The sequence below is a fragment of the Lycorma delicatula genome, chromosome 10, assembly GCF_047948215.1.
Source record: "Lycorma delicatula isolate Av1 chromosome 10, ASM4794821v1, whole genome shotgun sequence".
Lineage (NCBI taxonomy): Eukaryota > Metazoa > Arthropoda > Insecta > Hemiptera > Fulgoridae > Lycorma > Lycorma delicatula.
Window position 1 is genome coordinate 81,422,385 of NC_134464.1, and position 17,615 is coordinate 81,439,999.

Below are 17,615 nucleotides of genomic sequence, written 5' to 3' on the forward strand. Positions count from 1 at the left end.
GATTTTTTTAAATGGTTTGGTCATTTATTAAAAGCTGCAACAGAAGCTTAATAAGGCCGTTTCTCAAAATCTAAATACTGTGTTGAGTTACATGATCAAAAGAAATTACCTCATATTTGTGAATACACATTACAAAAACAAGATTAAAAACATAATTTTTATTTCTTAATGTGTTATACATGAAACCAATATATTTCAAAGCACTTACTGTCCCTTTCATCAGAATAAAAAAGATTTGTAAAAGCTATGAAGAAGGACAATAAAGAATTCTTGTACATAAGGTGGATATTTCCAAAAGTACATGGAAAAAATTAAAGAAGAGATCTTTATATGCCAACAAATAAGGGTTGGAGATGAAATATTTAACTCTGTATTGACTGCTGCAGATAGAACTCACTGCTGGGACAACTTTTAACGATACTTGTGGAATTTTTCTGTGAGTTTATTAATCACAAAATTACCAGAATACTGTAAATCAACTGATAAATTCGTGCAGAGCTATGGGATGTAATATGTTATTAAAAGTCCATTTCCTGCATTCACATCTGCATTTTTTTCGTCAAACCTTGGAACAGCAGTAAAACCTTGTGATGAATATGATGTACAGTACAACCAAGATATCTGAGCATTAGAAAACCACTAAATAGGAAAATGAATGGCATGTTAACCGATTACTGTTGAAAGATGGAGCAGATATAACACAACAGTACAGTCTGGGTTTAATCCTACTGAACAAAGAGACATGCTTATCAATTCGTTTTAAACAAGAAATGTTGTCGATTTAAAATAGGTTACCGTATTTTATTTGTTTTTATTAGTAAAAACAAGTATACAAATTACATAATGCTTATAATTACATGCCTGTTCCAAACCTTTAACCCATCGTTTTATAACTCGCACACTTCTGTTCATCATAATATCATTACTTAAACGAAAACAACTGATGTAAGAAATTTATACTTCATTTAGTTATATATACTTTTTCTAGCACAATATATTTTCATCATGCTTGTGTTTTAAAGTACATTAACTAAGAAAACAATGGCTCATATTACAAAATAACAAGGCAAAAGATAAAATGAAATATTTGTACAAAAATAATCGTAATTAAGAAGAAGAAAAAGTGATGTTTTATTATTAAACATTGAAATTAAAGTGATGTCAATTAATTCATTAATATAAATAAAGCTTAATAAATAATGTAATGTTATGTAATACTTTCATGATATACATCTGCAACCATACACACAGACAATAATGTTTAAAACAGCATTCTAATCTCATGGCAGAAGTCGTAATTACTTTTCCAGTACCACTGGAACATGACAGTAGTAGTTCTTAAACAATCCAGATATGAACTTCGCTTTGTGTTTGTCAACTTATATATTAAGTCTTATAGACCTTTAATGTACTATTTCTAATTAAGTGTGATAAAAAGATTCTATATACAGATCTATAATCAATAAAAAAAAAAAAATTGGGGAAAGCTATCACATCTAGAGAAATAGTAAAAAAGTTTTATTCTGTATATTAGTACATATAAATTTTATACTATAACACTAAACTTTTGAGCCAAGTGGTGTAACACAAATCAGGGACTTTATAAAGGAACCAGAAACCTGATGTGGAGACCGCATGATTTACTTGTATGCCTATTAAATTACATATATACGTTTTTAAAAGTACATAAAAATTTATTTCAGTAATAACTTCTGATTTTTTTCATATTTTTATTGTTATTATTGAATTATTTATTGTAAAAATTGTTTTACAATCAGAGGGGAATAATTATTAATAAATAAATTTAAACAAATGAAGTCAAATTCGAACCGATGTACCTTCCCCTTCTCAGAAAATATGTTTCATTAATTAAAAGTTTATTTGGCTATAAGGCTGGAATCAATGAAAATAGGTACCACTTATGATATAGCGTTGAAAAGCTCTCGATAAGGGATTATTACTGCAGTTAGGAAAAAGTCCAAAATCCAAATTTTTGGATTTTGGACTTTTTTTGGACATTTTTGGTCAAGTCGATTGCAATCAATGGGGAGGTGCACAATTCGATGATATAATAGTTCTAAATCCAAAATTTCAACATCCTACGGCTAATCGTTTTTGAGTTATGCGAGATACATACATACATACATACGTATGTACAGACGTTACGCCGAAACTAGTCAAAACAGATTTAGGGATGGTCATAATGGATATTTCCGTTGAAATGTGAAAACCGAAATTTTTCGCGATCACAATACTTCTTTTACTTCGTACAAGGAAGTAAAAAGTGATTATACAATCTATAGTTAACTGCATGTATATAAAAAACAGTTTACAGCATCAGATATTTATTAAAAGAATTTCAGATACATGCAAATAAAACAAATTAAAAAAATGATGGTCTTCCTTAATAGATTACAATTGTTAAGCAATCAATCATTATAATTGATTTAAATTACTTTAAATTTGTATCCGTAAAACACATAAAAAAGACGTTAGAAGTATGTATATACAGAGTGTTCCAGTACGTATTCGCCGAACTTCAGGAACCGACTCAGGACACCAAAATGAGCAAAAATGTTTTCATATCGACATAAGTCCTATTTTGCTTTATTTTCCTTCTGGACGCCATTTTGTGATTTTCAACAAAAAGATTATTTCTCAGGACGGGTAAACATACTTTAATTAATATTGTCAAATCTAAGACTAGTCTCTTATTCTACAACAAAAAAACTTTAAAACGTCACCTTCAACAATTTCAAAATGGCAGTCATCTTAATTTTTTAAACTTCAATATCTTTGTAATTATTTGTTTGATAAAATTTTTGATTTCACAAAATTTATTAAGCATTTTATTTTGAACAAAATGACACCTAATTTCTAAACATCCGTTGACAAACAATCGAGTTATTGTAGACAATTAACCCGATAGTACGCTTGCGCACTACAAGATGATAATTTTATTATTATTAATTTATTTTTATTAAATTACTATTATTATTTATTATTAATTTTTTTTTATTAGATTCAGTGGAGGAAATAAAAACAGGCAAAAAATTATTAGCTTCCATTACGGCGCGCAAGCGTACTACCAGGTTAATTATCTGCAATAAAACGAAGTATCATTTTGTTCGAAATAAAATGCTTAATAAATTTTGTAAAAAGAGATGTGATCAAACGAATAATTACAAAGATATTTAAGGTTAAAAAATTAAGAGACCTCCATTTAAAAATTTTTGAAGATGACGTTTTCAAAATTTTTTATTTTGTAGAACAAATTTCTAGGTCTTGGATCTTCCAAATTTAATTAAAGTAGATTTACCTTCTTCAGGAATAATTTTTTTTTTTGAAAATCACAAAATGGCGTCCAGAAGGAAAACAAAGCAAAACAGGACTTTTGCTCATTTTGGCGTCTTGAATCAGTTCCTGAAGTCCGGCAAATAAGTCCCCGAACACTCTGTATATTATAGTGTAAATGCTGCAAAAAGGACTATTAATAAATCTCAGAAGACGATAAATAAATTTAAATTTAAATTGAATTTTAAATTTGTATAGAAAAAAATCCAGATACATTGAAGAACTGATGAAAAACCCGATACCCCATTTTTGACATCATCACTACACTATCTTTTTTAATTTTAGCCATTCTATCTATATTAGCTGGGAAAGTAAAAATTTACTTATTTCTTCCTGTGATGTATACTAATTACTATTTAAAAAATGTGGGGCCATGATAAAAAAGATTAAAGAAAATAATTTCGATTTACTCAAGTTTTATCCCTAAAATAAAATATATTTACATTAAAAATTTCAAATATAACAACCAATTCATATATAAAATAAATAAATCAAATAAGTGGCTCATGCAGAGTGGTCTTATGAAGAAATAAAAAGATTTGACATCTTCTACAAGAGATAAAAAATAAAATTAAAAATTTTAAAAAACCTTAAAAACGTGAAATAATTAGATAACTGTGTTTTTATCTTATAATCCTCTATGACATTGTGATATTGTTTTTAAGACAATAAAATTTAAGATTCTGAATAACTGTTGTACGTGACTATGATGATAACTAAAGCTTATCTATGCAGTTTAGGGTCACGCAACGGTTAATCAAAATCTTAAATTTTATTGCCATAAAAACAATATCACAATGTCACAGAGGATTATAAAGTAGAAATACAGTTATTTAATTATTTCACTTTTTTAAGGTTTATTTTTCATCGAGGGTTTTAAAAAATTTTTAATTTTATTCTTTGTTACTTTTTAAAGATTAGTAGGTCTGTGCCCAACAGTGGGACGTTTATAGGATGATGATGATGACAATGATGAAAGTTTAATATACGCGCAAATTATTTAATAATCCACACAATAATTAGCTATGTTACATTAGAAACATTCAAAAGCCGTTTTAAAGAAAGATATCTAACGCAGCGCCCCATGGCGGCTTATAATCGTAAAACTAATCTAAGAACCAGCTCTGAGGTGATACCTATGTAATGCAAAAAACCGCATGGAAATTGGTCCAACCGTTTTAGAGAAACAGATCTATTGTAGCGCCCCCTGGTGGCCTATAACCGTAAAAATAATCCAAGAACCTGCTCTGAGGTAATGCAAAAAAACCGTATCGAAATCGGTCCAGCAGTTTTTGAGTAAAATGGTAACACAGACACGCAAACTTTTACCCCAAATACATATACCGTCTCCGTTCTGTCGTGGGTAAAAAAAAATTAAATTCATATAAACATGGGTCCGGGAAGGCTTTGTTTTCAATTGGTAAAAATTTTGTCCTAATTTCTGATTAAATGGTTAAATAAAGCCACACTGAAATTTCTTGTGGGATAAATTAAGGGGAAATCTGATAATTTCATATGGTTTACCTGAACATTTGAATTTTTTCGAGGGGGTTTTCAACCAGAAAAAAAGAATTAAAATCTGAATACAAATCCTAGTAACTATACTTTAGTAATTTTTTAGATAATTATTTTCAAATAAGTTGGTGCCATGAAACACAATTCTTTACGTATGACGTACTCAATAACTTCGCTAAATTGTTAGTGAACAAATAGAAATGTGAACAGAATTTAATTCTGAGAAATTCTATATATAAGTAAGGTTTATCGAACATGAATAAGATTTAAAAAATTTGACTATCAAAAACAAAATTGACAAACTTTTTTAAAAAAAGATGACAATATAATCTTTGAAATTACATTGTTTTTTTTTTCATTCTTGAAAACACAATTTTTTAACGATTAAACATTCATTGAAATTAATTATATATAAATTAAAATCGAAATTTAAAAAATGTTTTTATTTTTTTATTTTAAAAGATGAAAATAAAACTTTAAAAAATTAAGATTTTTATTTTTTAAATGCAATGAGTAAACTTGCGAAATGGATTGAATTTTTTTTAAATTTAAATTTTAAAAAAGTTACCACAGATCATCTGAGTGCAATAGCAAAATAACTTTTATATATGTTTGAAGGTCTACCGATGTAGAAAATGGAGATTAAAAAACTTCCATTAACACCTTTTCTAAAGCAATAGCTAAAAAAAGGAAAATATAAAGTTATTTTTGGGAGAGGGGGTGAATATTAAATAATTTTTTTTTTGGTAATTTTTAATCTCGATAAAAAAGTTCAAATTTTATAAGAAAACGTTTTGCTAAAGTATCTATGTTGAGTACTGCTTATATTTCTTAGCTTTAGTCTTTTATCACTTGACGCGTTTCGGAACCACTCCGTTGTCAAAACTTATTGTACGGGTACTTTTAAAATTCTGTTAATCTTTATATAGCGTTCAGTCAACGCCAATCTCTATATTTGACGTCATGCCTTATCTGGCCTTCTAAATAAACAAGAAGAAGACCACATAAGCCATGACGTCAAATATAGGGAGGGGCGTTGACTAAATTTAAAAGTACCAGTACAATAAGTTTTGACATTGGAGTGGTTCCGAAACGCGTCAACAAGTAATAAAAAAGAATTTAAGAATTTAAATAAAGAAGTTAGGAAAGGTAAGTATAGGAATTACACTAATCTTAGTAGAAAAGATAATAGTAATTATCTTAATAATAAAAATTCTTGCCTAAGTACCCTAGTAAAGATTTAAAATTTTATTTCGGCCAGAACACCCTCCTTTTTATAATTTTTGCAAAAGTATAATATATTTTTTCCCCAAAGGTAGTAACAGTCTACCAATTTTGAAGAAAATCGGTCAACAGAGTTCAAAATTATAGGCCAACATGTATATGTATGTACATACGTACATAATATGCACAAACGTCCGTCTGAGAAAAATAGATTGGATGGTCTTGGAAGCATTGGGATAAAAGTTATTTTTTGCAGATTTATTTACAATTTATAATTTTTTTTTTGTAAAATCCTTTACTTTTCCTATATATATATATATATATATATATATATATATATATATATATATATATAGAGAGAGAGAGAGAGAGAGAGAGAGAGAATAGAAGGCCAATTTTGACCAAAACTTTGTCAGATTACTTCTACGTAGGAGCATTGATGCCATTAAATTTTCAACTTAAAAGGTCAAGGGGGAGTGAGGCTGTAGAGCAAGGTCACCGTCAGTAACTTGAGATTTCGACTGATCAGGTCATATTTTTCTTAGTCACATTTGTTAACGATTAAGGAATAACAATATTTACAAAATCGCACCACCATCCCAAAAAATGCTGTTGTAGTCGTCTGCTATGTGTGATATCACAGGTGAACGGAAGAATTAAATAAATGAATAATATTTAAAGTGTAAAAAGGTAATTCGGTCTGGTTAGATCTTGGAACTCGATCGTCCGGTCGACTCTGCATCTGGTGCGTTAAAACTCGCGGTTACACCAGTCTGCGGCCGTACAAGAAAGTATTTTCTATGTAAGTTGTGAAATTACATTAGATTAGTAAATGCCGACTGCCGCCGCTAGTACCGCCATACCCACGCGAATTAAATACGATATGCGCACGCGCTTTAGTTAAAATCATTAAATTAAACGAAAAAAATATTATATTTAAATAATATATAAATATCTGAAATTAAATTGTGTGCGTAAGCCGTGCATCAGAAACAACCCGCGGTCGTAGGAAGTTCCCGGAACGCGGCTTTAGACGCATGACGGGAAAGTCCTACAGCTGTGTTGTTAGTTTTTTTTTATATCTCTTTAAGGCACAAAACTTAAAAGACCAATTTTTTTAAGACTGTTTTACCGATCTATATACTTTCCCGTTATACGTATAAGAGCATATATCTAAACAGCAGGGAAAGTGTAAAAATGCTGTATTTACAGTGCTTATACGTTAAGTTAGAAATATATCTTTATTTTTAACAATTGATTTTATTTCTAGACATTTTCAATATTGAAGGATTTCTATTTTGGTTTAATATTACAATAATAATAATATTAATACACAATTTGCTGAAGCATGAACCATAATTTAGGATGTAAAATAAAGAAAATCATAGCTGATACAGAATCGATTTTTATAAATTAAGAAAATCATAGCTGATACGGAAGTTGAAAATCGATTGTTATAAATTAATTTTTTAAATATATCTTTTGATGGTAGATAAAGAATAACATTTATCTTTCGGCATAATCGTCGCTTTAAAGAAATTAAAGTTACGCTAGAAGGCAGAGAAAAAAAAAATTATTGGGACTAATTCAGCAAATGTGTAAACCACGAACATAATTGGCAAAAGTTAAAAATACATTAAAAAAAATAAATAAAACCTCGTACTAATTAATAAATAAAAAGACAAAACAAGACAAAACAATTCGTTACGAAAAAAACGAAAATTTTATTTGTTACCGAAAAAAATAATTTTGACTGATTAAAGTAAAAGATAATATCATATTAGTAATAAGATAATAATACATCCTGTAAATAATTTAACAAGAGTAAGTAAAATTATTAATAAAATAAACTAATTTTTCCAATATAGTGTTTCATATATTTATATTAATAATAGAAAGAATTCTCTTACAGAACGATTTCTTATAATATATTTCTGTTCACTAGTTATAAATTTATAAAGGTTAATTTAAAACTAGAACCTATCGTACCTGTATTATATACTCTGTTTTTCTGTTTAGCCTCCGGAACCACTGTAAGATATTACTTCAGAGGGTGATATGTATGAAATGTAAATGAAGTGTAGTCCTGTACACTCTCAGGTCGACATTCCTTAATTGAAACCCAACCACCGGTATCCACGATCTAGTATTCAAATCCGTATAAAAGTAACTGCCTTTGCTAGGATTTGAACCTTAGAACTGTCGACTTCGAAATCAGCTGATTTGCGATGACGAGTTCACCATTAGACCAACTCGGTGGGTTTGTTTTATATACTATTAACCGATTAAAAAATATATAAAGTTTACATAATGTACGGTGAGGTATCCAAGTATCGGTGTGTAAAGTATAGTCACGACAAATACATGTGAACCACTAAATATTGTTAACGCGTCTTGTACACTGCGTTCGGAAAATCACTGTGCAGTATGCTTTAGAGTTGTGGTGCATTCTGTTCTTTCGGGGTTAGGTTGGTTGCCCTGCAATTCGTTGGGCGTTGCTTAGTAATAAATCAAGACGTCAGTTGTTGAATGTCCTTCCTTTCGTTTAACAAAATCAATAGTTACGAGAAACGTAATGTTTTTTTCGGTCGAGGAACGCATTTTTCTCGTTGAACACGTGGTACGTGAAGGTTGACAAGTATATTGATATAGGAAGCATTAGTTTATCGAAACGTTACTGCACCGCAGTGCAGTTCGAATTCTTACCCAAAAATTTCGGTTAAGAGGCTCTGTTGAAGAAGCTGACCGACGTGGATGACCACCTAAACTAATCGAACAGAAGGTGCTTGATATTTCGAATGCTATGCATTCGAACGTCCATCAAAGTCAACGCGTAAGTTAGCACAGCAGCAAGATAACAGATTTGCTACCACATATAAAGCTGTAAGAAAAAAAAAAACAAATATTTTCCCTACAAAGTAATGCATGTTCAAGTTTTGAAACCAACAGATCACGCCAAAAGACTAAATTAAATAATTGTACATGGTTTAACGTTTTACTGACAAAATTTTCGTAGGTATCCTCGACATTATCTTTTTTTTACAGATGAATGGTGTGATTTCGTCTGTAAGGGTATATTAATTCACAAAATACACGACTGTGTTCAACAACTAACCACCATGAAATTAAACTAACAATCTTTACACGAAGCGAAAATTGGAGTCTGGGCCGGTGTGAATAGAACGCGCATTGTGGGTCCAATCTTTTTTGAAAGCAGAGTTAATATTGATCGTTATTGTACTGTTTTAACGAGATTCATTAGTCATTTAAAAGAAGTGGAAATCAATCACGGTTGGCTCCAACAATATGGCGCCACAGCGCATACAGCTAGCAGGTCAATGACTTTACGAAATGTATTTGGTGAAGGTATCATTTCGAGGGGTTTGTGGCCTGCACGATTGTCCGATCTGAATTTCCCAGATTATTTTCTATGGGAGGCAGCGAAACAAGGAGTTTATCGCAATAAACCACGCACGATTGACGAACTAAAAAGCGCAATAACGGCACACGAATGAGAAAGCTGGTAAAAGTGTTAAGGATTGTAGCCTCTAAGATCCCCAGATCTTACACCAGCAGACCTTTTCTTTTGGTGGTATTTAAAAAGTGTAGATTTTATAAACAATCCTAATATCATTAATTGAAGGCTAACATTAAAAATGAGATTTCAAATATTACTGAGCAAACATTACGGAAAGTGGCTGCATTGGGATCACAGAAAATCATTTTGAACATCTATTGTAAAGTTATTAAAAGTAATTTGAATATTGTTATATAAGCATTTTATTAACAATAATATGTTTGTAATAAATTCACGTCATCAAACAAAGAGGTTGCATCCTTTTTGAAACACTCGTTAGAATAGAAAAATTATTTGTAATTTTTCAAAACATTATTTAATGGCTAAGATGGTTATTAACTATAAAAAGATGACAACAGTAAAATTTATGCAGCATTAATAATTCGGTAAACTAAAAGAACCGGTTTAGTAAAACATGGTTTTGGCCGTTCGGATTTTCCTTAATTCATACCGTTTAATTTCAAGGATATGATTCTCTACGATATTGTATATGTTAACGAAATCATAAGTTTTTAAGAATAGAAGCGTACCGTTTTACCCACGATCAAGTAAACTTAAAATGAAAGCAGTTTAACAAAAAAAAAATTGATTATTTATTAAATGTGTGTAGAGCTTGGATATCAGCCATTATAAATCAGGAACTGATATTTTGCATCAATAGATTATACTACAATACTGTGGGATGAAGAATGCCATACTTTATAACATAGAATTTCAACTCTAAAATAAAAACGACTGAGATTGTCAACACCACAAATTATATTTTTAATATTTAATAACAGAAGATTAGGTAAACTAAATATCGTGTACAATCTTTTTTTTTACCTCCGGGACCACCGTTTAGGGATTGCTTCACAGAATGAGATGAATAAAAATTTTTGTAGCATGTGAAAAATGCCATGTCTGATCGGGATTCGAACACGGGACTTCCCGATAAAAGGCCGAGACGCTACCACTCGCGCCACAGAGGCCGGCAAAGTAAAACTACAGGAATGAGATAGTTAACAAATATAGTTTCACCGGAACGGAATTTTGTCAAAGAAATCAATTATAATTGTAAGATACGATATTTTAAATAATTCATACACGGGCTTTTAGTGAATACGTTTTAAATAGGTTTAAGTTGTTTACAGAAAATCGTAATAAATAAATACATTTTCGAAATCTTTAAGAAGATTTTAAAAAAGTTTCCAAGTTACGAAAATTATTCATATTTCAGATTATTATATGAACTTAGTTCACTGAAGTAAAAGAGAAAATAATGGCCAAGCTAACTTTTTAACGCTTGTTTTTTTTTTTTGTACGTCAACACAACAGGTGGCATTTTACATACTATTGCTTTTATTATCATTATGCATAGATATATGAATACCTGTTCCTCAACCTGTGTCGCCAATGTTGAGATGGCATGTTCCTTCTCGGTTCCATCCCCTGGCACTTGGCCCAACTGCTGTTCCATAATGCGTACCTGTAAATAAATATAAAAAAATAAACAGATATAAATATATAATAAATAACTGAATTGATTTAAACATTTTATATAACAATTTTTAAATATTAAAAACAGGTTTAAAATACAGGATTTAAAAACGGTAAACCTTCAGAACATCTGCTGGTGAAAATAATTAAAAACATTCATATAAACATAGGTCTGGAAACGCTTTGTTTTCCAGTTACGGCTAGCGAAAGATTTCGCCCGGAATTTAGCTCTTCTAAAAAAAAAAGGTCCTATTGTAATTTTTGGGACCCAAATTAAGGAGTAGTTTGTGGTCTCTCACGTAACTTGAGCTGGGAAATAGGTTAAAACAGGTCCTAGAACTGTAACTCCATTACGTTTTATGATATCCAACGTAAAACACAAAATTCGGTGCCAAAAACAAATTTTTAGGTTTGTAGTACAATAGCTTTGTTAAATGACTAATAAATGAAGAAGATTTAGTAAGAAAACTTGAAGAGAGTTTAATTCTGAGAAAATAAATGTAAATACAGCCAATAAAAAGTATATAAAAACTTTTTAAAATCATTTATTTATTGTAGCAAAACAGATGAAAAATATACAGAAAATCGTATTATTCTTTCTGTATCTAATAAACATTTAAAAAAAAAAACGAAAAACTCAATTACTGAAATAAAAAACCGATTCATTCAAGTGACACCCAAATGTGGAACTTCTTTTAGCAACCAGCTTTCTCCAAATGATTTAACATTCTTTTGTGATGGATGTTTACGTCATGGGCGATGTCATAATTGCTTACATGCCGGTCTTCCTCGACTTTTGCCAGAATATAATTTACTTTTTCCGTTCTTGGTCGCAAACTGCGACGAACATCTTGGATATCGAAATTTTCAGAACGAAAGCGACTGAACCATCTTTTGGCTCTTGCTTTTGATAACGTATCTTGTCCATAAAGAGAACAAATTTCTTCACGGGCCTGCGCAACATTTGTGCCTTTATCAAAATAAAATTGTAAAATGTAACGCAATTTTTCATAAAGTTCACTTTCTTCACGGCGCAATACATTATACCCGATTATAGAATTCCAACAATTCCTGCACATCTACTACCTTCAACTTCCAGCTGTCAAATGATGCTTTGGACTGACCCATTGTGACTAATACACACTCAGTTTTGGGACGCTAACGTATCTCGTGTGCAAAAGACTCACTACTTTTCAGACTACCTATTTATTAATTTGTTACTTACAATATTATTCTCAGTTTTTTTATTTCTTAATGCTATAAAACATGTAAAGCATCTAAAATAAAAAAAGATTTTTAAAAGAATGCTTTTCCTAAAAAAAAAATAAATAAATAAATAACAACAAAAACAATTCTTATTAAACAGTAAAAAAAATAATCCTGTTTTCAAGAAAATTATTTTTAAAAAGATTTTCTATTTATGCATGACTAAAAAGAAAGGCATGTGGCGCGCTCTCATATAAATCCATTTTATAATTAGAAAAATTATTTTTTTAAAGAAAATCTTGTTAAAATTTTTTTTTATTTTGTACTTTTAGCTGTATTAAATGAAATTATTATCAAATTTTATCAACGAAGTCATGTGATTTGCTGCGAGTTCTCCAACTCTTCGCGCATTCGGAATATCGACGAATTTTGTATCTTCAAGTTGCCTCATGTTTTCTACTAAGTCAACCAGTGTAAATAACTCAACCCTTGAAATAGTAGGCCTCTGCTCAAACTAATTTCATGTTCTTGTGGCGTCTCTAGTACTCTATATTCTAAATACCGCTGGTTCTGACTTTCCAAGCGAACTTCGCCGTCTTGAGTTGTCTCTGTTGATATGGCAATCGCGCTGGCGTCGAAGTACGGATCGAACTTCACGCTGGTCTGGTGTTTAGGTAGCTCTCAACTACACTTTTATGAATATCCAATCTTGCCCGGTTGGCTTCTTTATCTTCATATGGTTTCTTTTCTTGGTATTTTTTGGCGGGCTTTCTCTTACCGTCTCTATCGCTGTATCACTGTCTCTTTCTTCATCACTGTAGAATTTTATTTGTTTCCTTTTTTGCATGCTTGCCGAAAATAGGTGTCTTCGATACTTCTTTCAAAATAATTTCTGAGCAATTATATTATTCCATTTTTTATTTCCTCCATAGAACTGAGTTGTTTGAAATCATATTTGAACAAATTACATTCTATTAAATTACAAAATCTCTTCGTAAAGTGTTACCACTGGTTTTCTTTTTCGTTTTTAATTGTATAAATATTTAAACTGTCAAGTAATTTTTTACTTTTAGTTTTTTTAATTATTTAGTAAACAAAAAAATATTTATGTACGGTTTTATTCTATTTTATAACCTGGTTTCCATTATTATAAATGATACCGGTTATCTCTCTAATAAAAAGCATGGTGCGTTGGTTTATTTGCTCTACGTTGAATTGTTTACTATAATTTTAAATGAAACGCACGATCGATTCATTCGTTCGAACGATTTATTTATTATACTTCTTGATACGAACGATTTATCTATAATTAATTATATTTGTGTTTTGGGAATAAAAAATGAAAATACTGTGGTTAGAACTGTTTTAAAAAATCCCAACTCAAGAAAAAGCTAAAAATGTTCAGGATGTTGTTGTTAGTACGCTAAATTCATGAACGTTATTTAGTTACAATTGGCAAAAAATTTAAGAAAATCATGTCTAATAAAACATAAACTACATTAACATTTTCACTGTGGACCGTAGGTGCACCTTTTTTCTAGTTTATAATTAAATCAGATGATTAGCGTACATAAATTTTAGAAGGTAAATTAACACTAGTTATACAAAAATCCGCTTTAACAGCCACCTCTCTTTTTCTTTTAACCTTCGAAATCACCGTAAGGTATTACTTCAGAGGATGATATGTATGAATGTAAATGGTAGTGTGATCTTGTGCAGTCTCAGATCGACCGTTCCTGAGATGTGTGGTTAATTGAAACCCATCCCCAAAGAATACCGGTATCCACGATCTGGTATTCAAATCCGTATAAAACTTACTGCCTTTAGTAGGACTTAAACCTTACAACTCTCGAGTTCGAAATCAGCTAATTTGCGATGACGAGTTCACCACTACACCAACTCGGTGGGATATTCAACAGCCACCTGATCTACGCATACTGAATCGACAGTCGAAATCAATCGGATCGATAGCTACATCTTATCGATTCAACTCTCTCTTCCTCACGATATTCCTTTTGTATTATATATAAACACATTCACATATAAAATACAGAAATATATTAAATTAACAATGGAATACTGTATTATCACCCGACTTGTCGCCGTGTAAAAATTCACATTTATATGACGTCGGGAAATGAGTTTAATTAAGGTTGCAAGATTTAAGGACATTGTAAGTTAAAGAAAAGCATGAAACAAAACGAATCGGAGTAACTTATAAAGAGAGTAATAATTTTAACATTATGACCTTAGACATACTTTTTTAAAGAAAATAAAAAATGAATAAAATGGAATGAAATAATGAGTGAAAAATCCTTCCGAGAATTGAATCAAATACCACCTCATCTAGAAGTTAGCACACTAACCACTACATCAATTAACCAGCCAAAGTTTACTATCAGTTTTTTGCCAAAGAGAATGTTGTGGAATAAGTAGAGCTTAATAACACCAAATTTTTGTGATTATTTGCGAAAAAAGCAATGGGAAAAATCTTTACTCCTAATTTTTTCTGATAAGCGCAGCACTTGATAAATTCCTGAAAATCTTCATCCATTTTCAAAGGCGATCAATTATATGAAAATTGAATTTAGATGTTTCTACTTAAAGCTTCTCTATTTAAATCGTACGGAGTAATTAAAAATTGCAAGTCAATACTTCTAGAGCTGATTTGGGACATTAATATAAGCAAAAGTAAAATCACGTTAAGAAATTTGTTCGTTTGTCTTTCAGATTAGCGAAATATTTTTCTTGATTTCTGCTCAAAGAGTAAAATGAAGTAATACTAAAACTCTTGGGATCCAAATTAATGGGGTTAATGTGATGTTTTCATATGTTTTTGACTTGAAAACAGATTCCAAAACTACCTCAAGTAGTTTTGTAAAATCTTTTACAAGTTCCAAAGAATGGCAATTAAAAAAAATATTTTTTTTTTACGTTGGCTGTAAATAAACTTTGTTAAAATTCAAAAAAAATAAATAAAAATTTCTAAAAAAAAAATGGTGAGAATTTAATTCTGAGAAAATCGATATAAGTAAAATCAATGGAAAACGAACTAAGAAGTTTAGAAAATTCGTCTTCAAAACAAAATAAACCAAAATGTGGCAGAAAAGTTAACATTTTAAACAGAATAAAACACTTTTATAATGCAAATAAACAAATGTTGCAAATTTTAAAAAACTACTATTTTATCCCAAAATTTAATAATCAATTAACCCCCAATTTTTTGGAGCTTTGCAATAATTTTCTCGGATACTACAAGAGATACAGTTCTTGAATCAATTTTATTCAAATTTTCACGTTCAAAAAAAAGCATACAAAACCATCAATTTAATCCTTTAATTCCGTTCCAAGAATTTCAATATAACTTCAATTTATTTTGGAGAAGAAAGCAACTAACTTTAACTCGAAACAAACCGTTTTCAGATGTTTATATTTATAGAAAAATTTTTGCTTATATTAATACCTAAAATCAATTCTCGCAGTATTGCAGTGGAATTTGGATAACCCTATATTTTATTCTAAATGTTTAATTACATATCTAATTATTTAGGAAAAAACAAAAATATTAATTACATTCCATAATTTTTTTTAATTTACTTTATTATAAACAGTAACATAATTTTAATTTTTAAATAGAAAACGGAAATTTACATATCTTATCTGTATTGAATACTTTTAATACTAATAATTAAAAGAGAAGGATGAAAGGATAGGAAAAGACGTAAACAGACAATAAGAATGAAATTGAAGTAAAAATGACAGGAAAGAGGGGGGATAACAAACAGAAATATAGAAGAGCAGCGATGGTGTATTGGGTAGTAGGGTAGGTTAAGTTGGTAGCCCGGTTCCGTCACGATGCATGAATCAATACAACACAGAAAACAAGGGTGGCGGTATGGCAGATTGAAAAGAGTGGTGGAAATTACGGGATATATCGCGAACCGAACAGTACACCAAAAAAGAACAGAAAAAACAAGGGAAGAAAAAGTAAAAAGAAAAGTGGGAGTACATGAAGTACGGGAGAGTTTGCGTTTTATATTACAAGAGAGCAGCTGATCGTAGTTCAGTGACGTTGTTAAATGGAAGGGATGATAGGACAAGCTATGGTAGTGCGTAAGTTTGCATGTGTAGTATAGTAACAACAGGGTGGACTCGACGGTGTGCTGGTTGAAGTTCATAGTACAATGGCCCCCTCTTTGACAATGACTCATTAATTGTGCAAGCAAGATAGCAATCGTGAAAGTCCCTACCACCCTTCATCAGTACGTACCAAAACAAACTCTCCATCAACCCTACTGTTATGTAGCCACCCTTCTTGGGTCTCATTGTTCTACATATGAACACGAACCGTACACGATTAAATACTACAGACATGCGTATTTATCCCAGCAATACAATTAAAAAGAAAAAAGTTATAAAATGCAACTGAGTAACCATACTCAAAACAAGTTAACTAATAATAATGTATCCCTAAAAATCATTTACGATATGAATAAACTAAAACGTAGCGATTTGAATAAACATAGAAAACACGTTCGCCAAACACGGCCAATTTGTTATTAACAGAATACAGTGGATTCCGATTGATAGGACCAGCGGTTAATCGAGGCAACTGTTTAATTGGGGAATTTTTGTTAAAACAAAACATATTGGTATAATTCTTGTAAAATTACGTCGGTTTAACGGTCCAAAATGCCGCTTATAAGACCCACTAGCTCGTTCGTTTCTTAGTTTTACTTCTAAATTATCACAATTTTATTAGCGATTTAAATCGCTTGACTTGTTGAATTTTGCATTGAGGGAGGTAACTTCCTTCTATCACTGGTCTGCACAGTACGTAGTGCGTGGCGGCACAGATATCATGTAGTTACGACGAAGCAAATGTTTTTATTCTCTTCATTGCGATTTCGTTGTTCACTGTGTATGGTGCTATTGTTATTGTTTTCCGTAATTATTTTTAATTTATTTTGCTTATCTTTTTAGTTTCGTTAATGGTTTAATTTTTTTAATAAATTTTATCTTTTTACTTTGAAGTGTTAGTTTAGTTAAAAAGTCGGTGTTCATAATACATCGAATTCGTCGCCATACTGCGTAAAGACATGATATTGGCAGAAAGAATTGCTTTGCTAAACTAGATAAAAAGTTATCTACCAAACACTGGTCAGCGTAAACTTACAGAACTACTGGGAGCATCAAAAACTACAATAGCTCGGAATTTACAGCAAGAAGAAACTCTTCACTGTGAACGGTCCAACAAACG

General features: G+C 30.6%; 1 protein-coding gene across 1 annotated transcript in view; it reads right to left on the reverse strand.

Annotated features, from left to right (window-relative positions):
* Positions 1–17,615, reverse strand: part of LOC142331148 (uncharacterized protein CG43867) — a 514,685-nt gene that overhangs the window by 73,636 nt on the left and 423,434 nt on the right. The window contains exon 3 of the mRNA XM_075376851.1: positions 11,043–11,138. Within this exon, the coding sequence (XP_075232966.1) occupies positions 11,043–11,138 (96 nt within the window). The remainder of the gene's footprint in view (positions 1–11,042; positions 11,139–17,615) is intronic.